The sequence below is a fragment of the Mesoplodon mirus genome (genome assembly GCF_964341445.2).
Source record: "Mesoplodon mirus genome assembly, chromosome: 19".
Classification (NCBI taxonomy): domain Eukaryota; kingdom Metazoa; phylum Chordata; class Mammalia; order Artiodactyla; family Ziphiidae; genus Mesoplodon; species Mesoplodon mirus.
In genome coordinates, this window is record NC_138995.1 from 47,772,544 (window position 1) to 47,790,543 (window position 18,000).

Here is an 18,000-nt window from a genome sequence, read left to right on the forward strand (position 1 = left end):
TGCCTACCTTTCAGGCCACAGCTTACACCACTTTCCCTGCACCCGCTGTGGTCCAGCCCCATGACCCTCCCTCCTGCCCTCTGAACCTGCCGACCGTGATGCCGCCTTGGGGCCTTCATACTTCCTCTGCCTCTCTTTTCTCTCACATTTTGGCTCTTTTTTTTTGGCCGCGCCGTGTGGCTTGTGGGATCTTAGTTCCTCGACCAGGGATTGAATCTGGGCCCTCGGCAGTGAAAGCGCGGAGTCCTAACCACTGGACCGCCAGGGAATTCCCGGCTCCTTCTTTTTACTTAGAACTTACCTCAGATATTATCTTTTTAGAGGGCCTTTCCAGGCTTTCCCTGCCCACTGTTTAAGCTAGTTAGCTCTCCCTCTGCCCCCGTGGCCAGCCCTCTCACACAGGTCGCCCTGTTTGTTTCTCCCCACGGTCCTCCTCTCGTGGTGGCCCTCTGGTGTTGCTTCTTGGTTTCTTTAATGTCCATCTCCCTCACTAGTGAGAGCAGGACCTCATCTGTGTTACTCTCCCAGCCCCAGGCCTGGCAGTGGGTGCTCAGTGAGCATTTGTGACACGCGTGAGCGTTTGATGGGTAGCTGTGCTCTGAGCCAGGGCCTGTGCTGGGCAGGACCATGGAGATGGTGGTTGCCACAGACTGGTGGTCCGGAGTCTGGGATGTCAGGTTCCTCATTTTAGGACCACTCACTGGCATTATAAACATCCAAGTACTAACCTCCACTTCTGCCAACTGTAGAATAGGTGTGTCATTATTTTATTACTGTCTAGTTCACAGGGATAGTATGAATACAGATGAAACACTAAATGTAAAATACTCCCCTCCAGTTACATAAATTTGTGATATTGAAAATGTATGTAGAGAGATATGTGAGTATAGATGTCTTATGATGCTTTTCATCTCTTGCTATTATTGTTTCTTTTTTAGGGGCACCTACTTCAGTGTTAGAATTTCTGTCCGAAAAAGATAAAGAGAGACTCAAAGAAATGAAGCAGGCAACTGACCTTAAAGCAGCTCAACTCAAGGCCAGGAGTCTGGCCCAGAATGCCTCTAGCAGCAGACCCCAGCCCTCCTCTCCAGACGTCGGACACTGCTCTTGGCACGTGGCATTGAGTGGTGGCACAGCCCCCGTAAGAGCCAGCAACTTCAAACCTTTCGCAAAAGATCCAGAAAAGCAAAAACGATATGAAGAGTTTTTAGTAAATGTGAAACAGGGTCAGAAAGGTGGGTGCTAGGCCTGGGCCTCCCACGTGTCGCCAGGGGCGGTGTTCTTACTGTTCTGACCCTAGGCCCAGATTCAGAATTGAGGTATCCTGCTCTGGCAGTGTTTTACTTTGCCCTGCTGTGAACACTGTAAAGATTTCAGGCCCTGGCTCTTGACTTGAGAAAGCAAGAACAATCAGTCTGTGTTTCTCTGTATCTCGGGTCCCAAAGATAGCAGTTTAAGTAGAGAGTGTGCCTTGGCAGCGGCTAATGCTAAATTACAGACCATTTACTGTTTGCAAATGCTTGACTTCTGTGTAAGGGTTGCATTTCCTGCCACGAGAACAAGGTCATTTCCCACTCTATCTTAAGATCCTAACCATCTAGCTCTAAATCATAGTCTAAAATTTAACTCACAAAGATAGTTGGCTGTTGAACCATTACATGGGGAAAAAGTCACTCTGTGATCTATGAAGTAAATATGGCAAGACGGAGGCAAGAGATTGCTCTTATATGCAGTAGTCCTTGTGAGAGCTTGTCAGCAAATTAGAGGGGTTGGTTTTCAAAAGCAGATCTTTGTGTACTGTGCCTTAACTCCCACTTAGATTCCACACCCCTAGTGTTTACATGTTAAATTAAAAAAAAAAAATTAGAGAAAGGAGTGTTTTCTGCTCAAACTTAGGAATACAATTGGGATGAATTTTCACTTTCTGGGACTGGTAATAAGTTCCTTGCTTTGAAAATTTAATCAAGCATTAATCCCCAAATGTTTTTCTCTGCTCTATGCAGTAGACAGAATTCAATAAAAGCATCATTTTGAGGGAGGGAGCAATATTACCTGCCAGGTACCTCCCACCATGCTCTTAAAAACCAGGATAATGATTATGTGTTTCCTCTGGTGAAAACTACAGGGGTACAGTGGTGCCCACTGGATGTTCCCCTTTAAGTTCCCCATTTTTCCTAGGAGTGAAGCAGTTTCTTGTTCTCTACCATAGATGCTCTGGAATGTTGTCTCGATCCCAGTATGACAGAGTGGGAGCGACGCCGTGAGCGGGATGAGTTTGCTCAGGCAGCTCTGCTGTACGTGTCTTCCCATTCGACCTTGTCCTCCCGGTTCACTCATGCCAAGATGGAAGACGATTCAGAGCAGGTGGAAGTCCCTCGGGACCAAGAGGTCGGTCGCCATCATCCCCTATGTGGTGAATTTTAAAATTAAAACACCGTATAGCCAAAAATGTTAAATCCCTCAGTGAAAAGATCAAAATACACGTGGCACTGTAGAATAAGAAATGGCTTTATGCTTTTAGCTTCCACTGTACTTTAGCAGAAATGTAGCATAAGCCGTTCTGAAATTTTGGAAGATTGTTTGCAAACTTGTAAATGGAAAAGCAGACAGGTCAGTTGTGTGGCCACTTGATGAAACAGATGACTGTCTTTTCCCAGAATGACGTCAGTGACAAGCAGTCGGCTGTGAAGATGAAGCTGTTTGGGAAGCTTACCCGAGACACATTTGAGTGGCACCCTGACAAGCTTCTGTGTAAGAGGTTTAATGTCCCTGACCCATATCCAAGGTAAGTTGGATAAACCTGCCCTTACGTCAGTACTTATTCCCCTGTATTAAAGCTAACTTTCCACCTACATATTCATTTAAATTTCCTTTTTCTAGATGAACTTACTTGTAAATGCTTGGAGCTGCAGACTTTGCAGATTTAACTTCTATTAATTTGTTACTAAAAAAAAAAAAGCAGACATCCAGGTAGCAAAGATAGGAAACTCAGATACACCAAGTTACAAAAACAATGTCTGTCTAATTTGCCACCTTTTTAATCACACACAGAGAGTTTACATTTAAAATGAAACATGTTTTCTGATTCTCTATACAAGTTCAGTACCTTCTTATTTGATTGTAAACACCACAAGAAAGCATATACAGTTGAATCAGAGACTTTGTCAGGAAATTGAGGTATATTTTTAGCAGTGGAACTTTTCCTTCATGGAAATCCATTGTCAAAGTTAAATTCTAGGGCTTCCCTGGTGGCACAGTAGTAAAGAATATGCCTGCCAATGCAGGGGACATGGGTTCAAGCCCTGGCCTGGGAAGATCCCACATACTGTGGAGCAACTAAGCCTGTGCGCCACAACTACTGAGCCCGCGAGCCACAACTACTGAAGCCCATGTGCCTAGAGCCTGTGCTCCGCAACAAGAGAAGCCACGACAATGAGAAGCCCGCACACCACAATGAAGAGTAGCCCCCACTCGCCACAACTAGAGAAAGCCCGCACGCAGCAACAAAGACTCAACGCAGCCAAAAATAAATAAATTAAAAAAAAAAAAGTTAAATTCTAGCTCTTACTATAATAATAAAAAACTCATGGCTCCTAAAGTCAGACATTCCAAATTCTAAAATTGCTTTGAGAAGCAAAAACATCTTAAGGGACCTTTTCAGCCAAGTAGAAGAGCTACTGATGAAAAACATAAGATGGACAGCCTTATAGGAATTGGATTTTATCCTCACAGTTGTTATTAAAATCATTTATATATATATGTTTCCTTTTTAACCCCCAGTTCAACTTTAGTTGGCTTACCAAGAGTGAAACGTGACAAATACTCAGTCTTCAACTTTCTGACAGTCCCAGAGACAGCTTCCTCCCCTGCAACTCAAGCATCAAGTGAGAAAGTTCCACAGCACCGAGATCCCGACAGTGAGTAGGCTTCCCCAGGTCCATGGTCTCAACCCCTAGCCTGTCGGGAAGACAGAAGTAAAGGGTCATCTTGTCATATGGGTACACGTAGTGTGAACTCTCCTTCCATTAAAAGAATCGTTCATATGAATACATTAGCTCGTGCTGAAGTGGTCCAGATATACACTGTTTTGGGTTGGAGCTCTGCTTCAGCATCTGCCACATTCCCAGCACCTTGCACAGTGCCTGGACCATACATAGTAGGCTCGCTGATGTTCTTGAATGAATTAAAGAACCAAAATGCAGAGCTTGCCTTTTGCTTGCTAATTCTAATGTTAGGTCTACGTCCTACCTTTCAGAATCAAGAAAACCATCCAGATGGGATACATCTAAACAAGAAAAGAAAGAAGATTCCATTAGTGAATTTTTAAGTTTGGCTAGATCAAAAGTTGGTCCACCTAAACAAGAGTCCAGTCCATTAGTAAACAAAGAGGAAGAGCATACAATGGAATCAGTCTCAAATAAGGTATTTGGGGCTCTCAAGTTCTCTTTGCCAGGCTGACTGACTGTGGCCTTTGCCTTTCTCTGTGGTGATGCTTTCTGTTATTCGATAGCAGTGGTCAGCAGACTTTAGCTGTGAAAGGCCAGATATTAAATATTTTAGGCTTTGTGTGCCATACAGTATCACAGCTATTCACCTTTGCTGTTGAGTGTGAAAGAAATCACAGGCAATATGAAAAAAATCAAGTACATCTGTGTTCCAGTACAACTTTATTTACAAAAACAGGCAGTGGGTTGGATTTGGCCCATGGCCAGTAGTTTGCCCACATCTGCTGTACAATTCACCAGTTTCCGTCATAGCCTTAATCATTTGAGGAGAGGTTATAAACTTCTCTGCCTAGAATGGCTTTCACTTAGCATCAACCACTGAAACAAAATTCAGTGTATTGTATAGAAAATATGATTTTTCAAGTAACAAGTAATCCCTTTTGTGGAGAGTATAGAGAAAATATCCGTTGGATTTTTAAAAAAATTACTGCCTAGGGCTTCCCTGGTGGCGCAGTGGTTGAGAGTCTGCCTGCCGATGCAGGGGACGCGGGTTTGTGCCCTGGTCCGGGAGGATCCCACATGCCGCGGAGCAGCTGGGCCCGTGAGCCGTGGCTGCTGAGCCTGCGCATCCAGAGCCTGTGCTCCGCAATGGGAGAGGCCACAATGGTGAGAGGCCCACGTACCGCAAAAAAAAAAAAAAAAAGAAAAAAAGATGACTGCCTAAGTAGTTGAGTTGAACTTAATAAAAAGTTGGTTTTATTTCTAATAGCCTCATATAAATTATTTTTTAAATTAACATACATTAAACTTGACTTAAAAAAAAAGTGCAGTTCAGTGAGTTGTTATACGTATGTAGATTCATGGAACCATTACCACAATCAGGATGTAAAATGATACCATTACCCCAAAAAACTCCCTCATGCTGTCCCTTCATAGTCATACCCTCCCCTCACCCCAAGCCCCGGTCAGCCATTGATCTCTCCTCTGTCTCAATAGTTTTGCTCCTTCCAGAACGTTATATAAATGGAATCAGATGATATACATATGTAGCCTTTTGAAACTGGCTTCTTTCACTCAGTGTCATACGTTTGAGATTCATCAGTACTGTGTGTGTATCAGTAGTTCCTTCCTTTTTATTGTTTAACAATATTTCACTGTATGGGTACACCACAGCTTGGTCCATTCACTCTTTGAGGACATATGGTTGTTTCCAGCTTTTGGCTCTCATAAATAAAGCTGCTATGAATATTCATGTGCAAATTTGTATATGAACGTAAGTTTACACTTCCCTAGGGTAAATACCTAACAGTGGGATTACTGGGTAAGAGCTAAATATAGATGTAACTTTATAAGAAACTATCAAACTTTATTCCCAAGTGCTTGCTTCATGTATTTTGAAACTCTCTTGTTAGGTGCATACACATTTAGGATAGTTATATATTTTTGATGAATTGACCCGTTCACATTATGTAATATTACTCTTTATCCCTGATTATTTGCATAGTATGTATTTCTCCATCTTTTTACTTTTAATCTATTTGATTATATTTAAAGTGGGTTTTTAATAAGCAACATGTCATTGTCATTAGGTGCTTTATTTTTAAATACATTTTGATAATCTCTATGTTTTACTTTTTGTATGTTTTGACCGTTTGTATTTAATGTAACTTGTTGATGTAATTTGGATTTTGGTCTGCAGTTTTTTTTTTTGTTTTTTTTGTTTTTTTTTTTATGTGGGCCTCTCACTGTTGTGGCCTCTCCCCTTGTGGAGCACAGGCTCCGGACGCACAGGCTCAGCGGCCATGGCTCACGGGCCCAGCCGCTCTGCGGCATGTGGGATCCTCCCGGACCGGGGCACGAACTCGTGTCCCCTGCATTGGCAGGCGGACTCTCAACCAATGCGCCACCAGGGAAGCCCTGGTCTGCAGTTTTATTGTTTGTTTTCTGTTCCCACTCTTTTTTGTTTCTCTCTCCTTTCCTACCTTCTTTTGTATCACTTTAATAATTTTTAGTTTTCCATTTGAATTTATCTATTATATATTTTTTTACTCTATTTTTGCAGTGATTGCTCTAGGGATTATAATATACATACTTAACCTTTTCACCATGTATTTAGGATTGATATTTTACCACTTCAAGTGGAATAGACAATCCTTACCGTCCCTTTACTCTCCCTGCTTTACATTGTAGTCTTACATGTTACTATATATATATATATATATATATAATGAAAACCTCATCAGACAATATTTAAATTTTTGCTTTCAGTTGTTATACACATTTTAGAGAACTGCTGAGGAGATAATGGTCTGTTTGACTTACTTGGATATTTATCATTTCTGTTCCTGAAGTTCCAGGTTTCCCTCTTTTTAAAAAAATTTTTTTAAATTCTTTTATTTTTTTGGTTGTGCTGCACAGCATGCGGGATCTTAGTTCCCTTATCAGGGATTGAACCCATGCCTCCTGCAGTGGAAGTGTAGAGTCTTAACCACTGGACCACCAGGGAAGTCACAGGTTTCCTTCTCTTATCATTTCCTTCTGCCTAAGGAACTTCCTGTAACATTTCTTTTTTTTTTTTTTTGCGGTACATGGGCCTCTCACTGTTGTGGCCTCTCCCGTTGCGGAGCACAGGCTCCGGACGTGCAGGCTCAGCGGCCATGGCTCATGGGCCCAGCCGCTCCGCGGCATGTGGGATCTTCCCGGACTGGGGCACGAACCCATGTCACCTGCATTGGCAGGTGGACTCCTGTAGCATTTCTTTTACAGCAGTTCCAACAACTAATTCCCTTAATTTTCTTTCATCTGAGAATATCCTGTATTCCATCTTCACTCCTAAAGAATGTTTTTGCTGGATGTAGAATTCTGGGTCAACAGGTCTTTTCTTTTAACTCTTCAAAAATGTTGTGCCACTTCCTTCTGGCCTTGTGGTTCCTGATGAGAAACCTACGGTCGTTCACATTGTTGTTCCTGTCCTTGTAGTGATGTGACTTTTCCTCTGGCTGCTTTCAAGATTTTCACTTTGTCTTTGGTTTTTAGCTGTTTGGTAATGATATATCTGGCTGTACATTTCTTTGAGATTATTTTGTTTGGGGTTTTATGAATTTCTTGAATCTTTTTTTTTTTTTTTCTAAATGAGTAAAATCAATGCTTAAGTGTAGAGGAAATTTGAATAGAAGGCTACATTTGAATAGAAGGCTACATGTGAATAGAGGAAATTTGAATAGAGGTAATGATTCTCATGACATGATGAATTGCTGTGCCCAGGCATGGTTCCACTGAGCCTCCTGTAGCTTTGATTCCCTATGACAATGCGACACCTTTGACTCATGCATCGCCTTGTATACACTCCATATGCAAATTCTCATACTCACTAAGAACGTGGGGAACGTTATATAAAACTCTATGGAATAAAACTTTTATAGAAATTGACTCTTTTATGCTTTGTGAGCCCCTCTTCATCTTAACTGCAAGGGAGAGCTACCTCTCCTCCCTACAGGATGTCTTTGGTCTGCTCTCCCCACCACCACTCCCCTTCTTCCAGGCATCCCTCTGTTACAGCTGGACTTTTTTCTGGCACAAATAATTATAAAGAATGACCAAAATCATAAAGAATGATTAAAAAGTCATTCTCAAACATTAGTTTTTCCCTCTTGAATCTTTAAGTTTGTCTTTGACCAAATTTGGGACATTTTCAGCCATTATTTTATTCAAATATATTTTCTGCACCATGCTCTTGTGCCTCTCCTGAGACTCTGATGACCTAAATGTAATACTTTTTGAATTTGTCCTATAGGTCTTTGAGCCTCTGTTCTGTTTTTCACTCTCTTTTTTTTCCTCTCTGTTGTTTAAATCTGATAATTTCAATTGATCTGTCTTCAAGTTCACTGAGTCTTTCCTCTGTCATCTCCATTCTGCTATTGAGCCCATTCAGTGAATTTTTTACTTGGGTTATTGTATTTATATCTTTTATTTCTTTTTTTTTTCTTTCTTTTCTTTCTTTGCTGAGACCTTTTTTTTATCTTTTCTTCATTTGTCTTTATTCTTGGAGCAGGGTCATAATAGCTGCTTTAAAGTCTGTCCCGTAATTCCAACATTTTTGTCGTTTTGGTTTTTGTCATTTAGGGTTGGTGTTTGTTGATTATCTTCTGCAAGTTGAGATTTTCCTGGTTTTTTGTATACCAAGTAAATTTGGCTTGTACTCTGGATACTTTGAATATTATGTAATGAGACCCTGGATCTTGTTTAAATTCTAAGGAGAATGTTGCCTTTTTGTTTTGTTGTTTTATTTTGCTTTAGCAGACAATCGACCTAATTAGGTTCAGGCTACAAGTTCCAACCCATCTGGGTTGAAATGTCCTTCCATTTTCAAAGCCTTTATAGTACTTTTCAGATCTTTCCTGTATGTGTTTTTCCTGGTTGTTGGTCTGGGACCTGACTGGTAGTTAATCCCATAGTTCTGTTATCAGAGGCTTTGCCCATCTCTTTTTTTTTTTTTCGGTATGTGGGCCTCTCACTGTTGTGGTCTCTCCCGTTGCGGAGCACAGGCTCCAGACACGCAGGCTCAGCGGCCATGGCTCACGGGCCCAGCTGCTCCGCGGCATGTGGGATCCTCCCGGACCGGGGCACAAACCCGTGTCCCCTGCATCGGCAGGCAGACTCTCAACCACTGCGCCACCAGGGAGGCCCCAGAGGCTTTGATTTGCTCATGGAATCAGATCCATGAGCTCAGAGGTTAGCAAGAAGCTCATAAACCACTATATAGGATCACCCTCTTGAGCTCCTCCTCTTCGTGATCTTCCTGACATTTTCTTCTTCTTTTTTTTTTTATAAATTTATTTTATTTATTTATTTTTGGCTGCATTGGGTCTTCATTGCTGTGTGTGGGCTTTCTCTAGTTGCGGCGAGCAGGGGCCACTCTCCATTGTGGTGTGTGGGCTTCTCATGGCGGAGCAGGGGCTCTAGGCACACGGGCTTTAGTAGTTGTGGTACACAGGCCCAGTTGCTCCATGGCATGTAGGATATTCCCGGACCAGGGATTGAACCTGAGTCCCCTGCATTGACAGGCGGATTCTTAACCACTGCGCCACCAGGGAAGACCCATTCCTGACATTTTCTGACTCTGGGCTCCCCCTTTAAGTCCTCCAGTCAGAAAGCTGGGACTTTAGTTTGCCTGTTCTGCTTTGCACTTCCTGTGACTTTTTCTGCCTGGAGTCAAGTGGCAAGAGGGCAGGAAGGGGAAAACAGCAATAGAATTCACTCCAGACCGTTCGGACCACAGCTCCTGTGGTCAGAGGAAAGGGTTCCCCTCCTTCACAGCCTGGCAGCTGCAGCCACTACCCATGCCACCACAGATTTGGAACCACTCCATTTGGGTTTTAATAGCATAAAACCCTACCCAGGGATTCTGGTTCTGTGATATGGTCATTGGATTAGAAAGCCTTCTAGATTTTCTCAAATCATGTTGAGATAGTATTTAGATAATTTTGGCTGGAATGTCTTGGTTCTTGCTTTTTCACTTATTAGCTTGTGACCTTAGGAGGGTCTCTTTCCCTTTCTGGGTTATTTAATTTCTTTCCCTGAAAGCTTTCTGAGACAACACAAATGTGAATGTGCACCCTTCTGGTGGAAGGTGGGGGGTGGTGAGGGAGCTTTGCATGTGTGTTTGGTGTGCATTGTTATTTAATTTCAGTACAGCTCCTATTCCGAAAAAAAATAAAAACAAAAAAGATCAGCTTCTATAGTTATCTGAGAGTTGAATATCTCATGTACTCATGTACATTTAATAATGTAGACATTATTAAAGGCCAGGACTGTCTGCGAACACTGTCATTCAGTTATGGTCCATGCATGTGACATTGGTATCTGTGGTTTGCCATAAAGGTATAAGATCCATGACTTTTCTAGGGAATTGTGGCCATGATTTCCTGTGTTTTACTGTCAGCCTCTCTCCTGACATTTTCTATAACTTTTAAAATTTTGAAACAATCTTAGAAGTTTAAATACAGTACAGATAATTTTGTTTCCTGAACCACTTGGGTATAAGTTGCCAACCAGATGCCCTGTCACACCTGTGTTTCCTTTAAAGAAGGGCATTCTCTTATATAAACACAGTACATCTATCGAAATCAGGAAGTTAACATTGATACATTACTACTGTCCAATCCTCAGACCCATTCAAGTTCCAGTAGTTGTCCTAATAATGTCCTTTATAGCAAAAGAATTTAGCTCAGCATCACTTGTTGCATTTAGCTGTGATGCCTCTTTAGTCTCCTTCAGTCTGGAACAGTTCCTCAGTCTTCCCTTGACTTTCATGATCTTGATACTTTTCTTTTAAATTTATTTTTAAAATTTATTTTAAAAATGAAATTTAATTTTTTTAATTTAATTTTTTTTTTTTTTGGCCAAGCCATGCAGCATGTGGGATCTTAGTTCCCTGACCAGGGATCGAACCTGTGCCCCCGGCATTGGGAGCACGGAGTTGTGATCTTGTTACTTTTGAAGATTACAGGCCAGTATTTTGTAGAATTCCCCTCAATTTGGGCTCATCAGGCGTTTTCTCAGGATTAGATTCTGATTCTGCATTTTTGGCAGGAACACCTCAGAAGGGATGCTGCTGTGCTTTTGCTTTGTCCTGCCAAGTAGAACACGATGATGATTTTTCCCGTTACTGATGTTCACTTTGATTATTCGAGTAAGGTGGTGTCTGCCAGACTTCTCCACTGTGAAGTCAGTCTTTTCCCCTTTGTAGTTAAGTACTTTTATTTATTCATTTCTTATTAATTTGTACTTTATCTTTAATACACATTTAAGAGCTTTGAAATATATAAATACCCTGTCCTTCATCAAACTACTTATGTCACTGTGGACCCACGGTTTCCTATTTTATCCAGAGGGATAATTCAGTATTATCATTATTTATTTTAATGCTCCAATTGTGCTGGTTTGGTTAGTTGAAGCCCCTTCAAGTTGGCTTCTGTGTCCTGTTGAAATGTCCCTTTTACCCTCTGAGCATGTCCTCACTTTCTGGGCACAGTAAGATGTTCTAGCCTCATCTTTTTATTTCTCAGCCCCAGCTCTAGAATCAGTCCTTACTCCAAGGTGTCCTGGTTAGTTTTAGTGGGCAATGGCGTGCTTTTCTTCCTTAATTTTTTTCTGTGAAAAGAGTTTACTTTAAAATCATAAATTCCACTATCTTGTATCGGTTTTCCTCACGTGCGTGTTTGTAACTCTGCTTCAGAAATTGGAGGTGGTGTGGGGCTGGGGAGGGACCCCAGGCCGAGAGCAAGGAGAGCTGGTGGTAGAGTCCAGACCCACCCTGGGCACGTAGCATGCGTGCGTCGTTGACAGAGCCTCTTGTCGCCCCTGACCCACGTTCTTCAGTGGTAAAATGGAAGGACTGAAGTGGGTTCTGATCTAGGCCAGTCCTGGACTCTCTCGTCACTGCTCTTCACACTTAGCACGTTAGATCACACCATGTCTGTCTGGTGATTAGCTGTTAGGATGTGGGAGCCATGTCTTCTTCATACCTTTGCTCCTTGTTTATAGAATGGAGTGTATACAAAGTTACTGCCTCTTTATTGGCTAACCTGACTCTCCATACCTGGGCTGCTTTTAGGAAGGGTGACGTGTAATTGCAGAGGGGAGCTCCAGGACCATTTTGTTGGCTTGTTCTCGGTGCCCTCCCCGTTGTGTGGAGGCCCCCAGTTTTCTCTTCAGCACTTTTATACAAGTACACTGCCTTCACTACCTTTCATGTGGGACCTCTGAAGGCTCGGCTAGACTTTTGAAAACAGGACAGAGGCACTGTGCTAGTCCCTACTGCCTTTTTCTGGGTCCTTTGCAATTCTGATTAATGACCTGTTTCCACGTATAGCTTCAGCTGCTTCTACCAGTCAGCACAATCTACAGGTTTTGAATCAGAAGCACCACAAAAATGATGCCATGTGAGTGATCATTGTTTAGTTAGGCAGTGCGTGGGTGTGGAGACCCATGTAAATGAGCACAAATGTAAGTATGTGTGCATATGTATGCATGCGTGCGTGTGTGTGTGTGCACGGGTGCCATGTTCTAGAACACGTGTCTCCTTTCACCCTTGCTTCTTCATTTCTGACTGTTATTTCACTGTTAATACAGGTAAACAAAGGTGTGGATTCACAGACTGAAGGAGAGGGTAGCCGCCCATCCATGGACTTATTCAAAGCCATCTTTGCCAGCTCCTCAGATGAAAAGTCTTCATCCTCTGAGGATGAGCAAGGCGACAGTGAGGATGATCAGGAGGGTACCAGGGAAGCCGACTTCAAAGGTTCCCAAGAGGCTGACTTGGTGGAAACGTCATCTGTGGCACAAGGTATGTCAAATACTTTAGACTTTGGGGTCTAAAAAAGAAAACAATGATGTTTCTAGAGAAGCTGCTTTCTTCATTTAGTGTGTAATTTGGAACCAGGATAATTAGCAATTGATGATTTTTTGATGATGTTTTAATCTTTTGTATTTTTAAGTTAAAAAAAGTTGTATTTAATTATAGTTAATTTACAATATTAGTTTCAGGTGTACAATATAGTGATTCAAAATTTTTGTAGATTGTACTCCATTTAAAGTTGTTATAAAATATTGGCTATATTCCCTATGCTGTACGATATATCTTTGTATCTTATATATTTTATACATAATAGTTCATATCACTTAATCCCCTACCCCTCGTTTACCCCTCCCGCCTTCTCTCTCCTCACTGGTAACCATGAGTATGTTTTCTATGTCTGTGAGTCTGTTTCTGTTTAGTTATATTCATTCAGTTGTTTTATTTTTTTAGATTCCACATGTAAGTGATAACATACAGTATTTGTCTTTCTTTGTCTGAGTTATTTCACTTAGCATAATACCCTCCCAGGTCCATCCATGTTGTTGCAAATGGCAAAATTTCATTCTTTCTTATGGCTGAGTAGGATTCCATTGTGTATATACACCCTACTTTCTTCATCCATTCGTCTGTTGATGGACACTTAGGGAGCTTCCATATCTTGGCTATTATAAATAATGCTGCTGTGAACATTAGGGTGCATGTATCTTTTCAAAATAGAGTTTTCTTTTTTTTTCTGGAAATATACCCAGGAGTGGAATTGCTGGATCACATGATAGTTCTATTTTTAGTTTTTTGAGGAACTTCTGTACTATTTTCCACAGTGGCTGCAACAATTTACATTCCCACCAACAATGTACAAGGGTTCTCTTTTCTCTACATCCTCACCAACATTTGTTATTTGTGGTCTGTTTGATGGTAGCTATTCTGACAAGTGTGAGGTGATATCAAAACCAGGATGACGGAAAAAAAAAAAAACCACAACAAGATTTATACCAGCAGTTGTCTTTTCATTACGTTGATGGTTTCCTTTGCTGTGCAAAAGCTTTTTAGTTTAACTAGGTCTTATTTGTTTTTTGTTTTTTAAAAAATATTTATTTAGTTATATATTTATTTATTTGGTTGCACACCGGCTCTTAGTTGCGGCAGGCAGGCTCCTTAGTTGCGGCTCCCTGGCTCCGTAGTTGCAGCATGTGGGCTCCTTAGTTGTGGCATGTGAACTTTTAGTTGCGGCATGCATGCGGGATCTGGTTCCCCAACCAGATATCAAACCCGGGCCCCCTGCATTGGGAGCACAGAGCCTTACCCACTGGATCTCCAGTAAGGTCCCTTATTTATTTATTTTTGCTTTTGTTTCCTTGCCTTAGTAGACAGATCCAAAAAAATATTTCTATGATTTATAATCTTTTTTTTTTTTTTTTTTTGTGGTACGCGGGCCTCTCACTGTTGTGGCCTCTCTCGTTGTGGAGCACAGGCTCCGGACGCGCAGGCTCAGCAGCCATGGCTCATGGGCCCAGCCGCTCCGCGGCATGTGGGATCTTCCCGGACCGGGGCACGAACGCGTGTCCCCTGCATCGGCAGGCGGACTCTCAACCACTGTGCCACCAAGGAAGCCCTATAATCTTTTGTGTCTTTAAATGGGGTGGAGCAGAGTTCTTTTTTTTTTTTTTTCCTCTATCTTGTTTAAATCTCTGGTATATTTTTAGGATGTAAAGATGTGTTTGATAATATTGATTTTCCTACTTATCCTAGTTGAGGAGAATTAAAAAATAGTAAAATTTTCATTTAAAAAATAGCTTCTTTTGGGGCTTCCCTCGTGGCGCAGTGGTGGGGAGTCCGCCTGCCGATGCAGGGGACACGGGTTCGTGCCCTGATGCGGGAAGATCCCACATGCCGCGAAGCGGCTGGACCCGTGGGCCATGGCTGCTGAGCCTGCGTGTCCGGAGCCTGTGCTCCGCAACGGGAGAGGCCACAACAGAGAGAGGCCCACGTAACGCAAAAAAAAAAAAAAAAAAAAAAAATAGCTTTTTTTTTTTTTTAACCTGGTTGCTGGTGAGGTGCCAGGATTAGTGGAAAACATTTGGTCATGACATATACAGGGTTTCTTCCTGCTTTCCTCTCTGTAGGGCAGATTGTTTGCTCTGGAACAGCCATCAGATGGGCATTGGCTGGCACATAAGTAGCACTTGGTAGATGGTGTCTGTTCTCGTTACAGTGAGTCTAACACCTGGTTAGTGGCCTGTCCTACGTGTTCTGTTTACCTCAGCCAGGAGTTTGGGCGTAGGAAAGGAGGCTGTCTGGTGCTTGTAGGGGTGGGAGGCTTCTCAGACGTTTGGGTGGGTGGGCAGAATTTCCTGTCTCAGTTTTAGATTGTTCTGCCTGCCCCTTCCAGTCTGTGGTGGACTTGGGTTTCATTTTTGAGGGCCTTTAACCAAAAAGTTACATAGAGATATAAAATATTGTTTGTTCTTAGGTGATTGCAAATGTCAGCCTATTTTTTTCTTTGTGAGAAAAAAACAGCTTATTTTTTTATTACAGAGTCATATATGACTTGAAAAGTTTAAAAATATAGAAATATAGGGACTTCCCTGGTGGTCCAGTGGTTAAGAATCTGCCTTCTAATGTAGGGGATGCGGGTTTGATCCCTGGTTGGGGAACTAAGATCCCACGTGCCACAGGGCAACTAAGCCCGTACGCTTCAACTACTGCGCCTGCACGTCACAACTAGAGAGCCCAGGTGGTGCAACTGAGCGTGTGCGCTCTGGAGCTCGTGCCACAAGAGAGAAGCCCGCACGCCAAAACAGAAGATCCCACACGCTACAACTTAGACCTGACACAGCCAAAAAAAAAGAAAAGAAATGTAGAAAGCTTAAGTCTTTGGGAATTCCCCCTTCCCAGAGAGAACCATTAATGCTTTGATGCATATTTTTCCGGACTTTCCCCATCTTTCTCTCTTCTCTCTGAAAACCTAATCATCTCTTTTTAAAAAACGAGATTATTAATGTGAACAGGATAATTTGTTTATATTCAATTTTTCTCCTCTGACGATTTATTTTGAGTGAAATGAAGCCTTCTGAGCTGGGACATAGTCTTACATCCTGTTTGTTTGTTTTTTTGATTAATTAATTAATTAATTTTTGGCTGCATTGGGTCTTCGTTGCTGCGCGCGTGCTTTCTCTAGTTGCAGCGAGCGGGGGCTACTCTTGGTTGTGGTGCACGGGCTTCTCGTTGCGGTGGCTTCTCTTGTTGCGGAGCACGGGTTCTAGGCGCACGGGCTTCACTAGTTGTGGTGCGTGAGCTCAGTAGTTGTGGCTCGCAGGCTCTAGAGCACAGGCTCAGTAGTTGTGATGCACGGGCTTAGTTGCTCTGCGGCATGCGGGATCTTCCCAGACCAGGGCTTGAACCCGTGTCCCCTGCATTGGCAGGCAGATTCTTAACCACGGCGCCACCAGCAGAGCCGTTCATCCTGTTTGTTTGTAAGTCTTTATTCTCCTGAGATGGCCCTTCCTTGAGGTGGTGTTTCTACCTTTTATTTTTATTTATTTATTTCAGTTTTTGTGATATTGTATTTAGTCATCTTGGCTGGCTTAATCACATTGTTGTTTTTGTTTTTATTTTTTTTTTGGCCATGCCACGTGGCATGTGGGATCTTAGTTCCCTGACCAGGGATCAAACCCATGCCCCCTGCACTGGAAGTGCGGGGTCATAACCACTGGACTGCCAGGGAAGTCCCGATGGTGTTTCAACCTTTTGGGTCTCAGGTGATGTGGAGTGTGTGCCACAGTACCCTCGCCACCCCTGTGGTACAGCCCCTGGCGCACCTGCTTGCAGGTGCCCTTGTGTGACCAACATCCCAACTCAAATGACCAGGAGGTCAGAGGTTGGGCCTGTGTGTTCACTGCTGTGTCCTCAGCACCTGGCGTGAGCTAGTTATGCAGGGTGCTGACGAAAAGCACATGCTATCTGGTAAAAACAGACATTAATTGAAGACTCAAGCACGTTAATATTTGGCATGTATCTAAAATTAATATCCTGGTGTTTTTCAGCTCGTGAGCCAGCACCCCAGGAGCCCGCGCCTTTCTTCCCGACTCAGAAGATACAGATGGATGAAAGAGAGGAGTTTGGCCCACAGCTGCCTCCCGTCTTCTGCCCCAGTGAGTCGAGAGCTCCTTGTGTCATCTGTTTGCATTGGGGCCGGAGTCTCCCCCAAGATAGGACAACTCTAACCACATTGTTCTGTCTGCCAACGTAATCCGGCATGAGGCTGACCAAATATATATGTTTGTTTCTAGTTTATCTGTTCTCAGCCATGTTTGGAAAATCAGTGCTTCCACCTCGTGCCTAAGATAGCTGTTGCTTTTCAGCCTTAGAGTCCTTCAATTTTTTTTTTTTTTAGCTTTTTAACAGATAGGGCCCTAAGTATCTCAAATTTTGTCACATATAGAGATAAAAAAGTAAAAATCCAGGGCACAAAGATGGGATAGGAATTGTAGGGAGAAGGATATTCAGAGACTTCTTTATACTTTGGCTAATGCAGCAAATAAAATAAAACTAATCCTTTCAGAAGTAAATATAGCTCATCCTCCTCCCCCAATATCTGTTAACAACTTCTGTTCAGTGCCAGCTTAAACTGACATCTCATGTTAAAATGTTTAGACTGGTTGGCATCTCTTTGAAAGCTGAGTTAACAAACATCTGATAATAGGGCCCAGATATAGAAATGACATAAAATTCTATTATCTACTTTATAGTTTCCTGTAGTGCCCACATTTGCATAGTGGCTTGGTTAATTAACCCAGCCTTCAAAGAGATGAAAGCAGAGAGGAGTCAAATGTGTGAAGTTTTGAAAAATTGTGGTGAATGTATTTCTCATTTGTGTAATTGTTCAGCTCTTTAGTTTAAAATAAGTGTCAGCACTTGAAAGCTAAGTTAGTTATGCCCATTTCCCAGATGGTTCTTGATAACCTTGTAATGGTAGATAACTTAATTTGGTCTATGGGCTATTTTCCAAAAACTAGCATCAAAAAAAAAAAGTTTGGGGAGGTCAACTTGGGAAATATTTGACCAAACTGTAGGACTAGAAAATTGCAGGCATTGGTTAACTGGGTTTGGGAAATGAACCATACTCCTGAAATACCTTGGAATTTTTCTTTAGGTAGAAAAAAGTTGATTTAATGACTTACAGTGTTTCTGCTATAG

The 18,000-nt window shown here is 42.3% G+C and overlaps 2 protein-coding genes across 2 annotated transcripts in view; both read left to right on the forward strand.

Moving 5' to 3' along the window:
- Positions 1-18,000, forward strand: part of FAAP24 (FA core complex associated protein 24) — a 238,959-nt gene that overhangs the window by 91,305 nt on the left and 129,654 nt on the right. The window lies entirely within an intron of this gene.
- Positions 1-18,000, forward strand: part of GPATCH1 (G-patch domain containing 1) — a 46,191-nt gene that overhangs the window by 21,275 nt on the left and 6,916 nt on the right. The window contains exons 11-17 of the mRNA XM_082607939.1: positions 939-1,235; positions 2,210-2,388; positions 2,658-2,785; positions 3,781-3,917; positions 4,256-4,422; positions 12,579-12,792; positions 16,848-16,955. Coding sequence (XP_082464065.1) covers positions 939-1,235; positions 2,210-2,388; positions 2,658-2,785; positions 3,781-3,917; positions 4,256-4,422; positions 12,579-12,792; positions 16,848-16,955 — 1,230 coding nt within the window. The remainder of the gene's footprint in view (positions 1-938; positions 1,236-2,209; positions 2,389-2,657; positions 2,786-3,780; positions 3,918-4,255; positions 4,423-12,578; positions 12,793-16,847; positions 16,956-18,000) is intronic.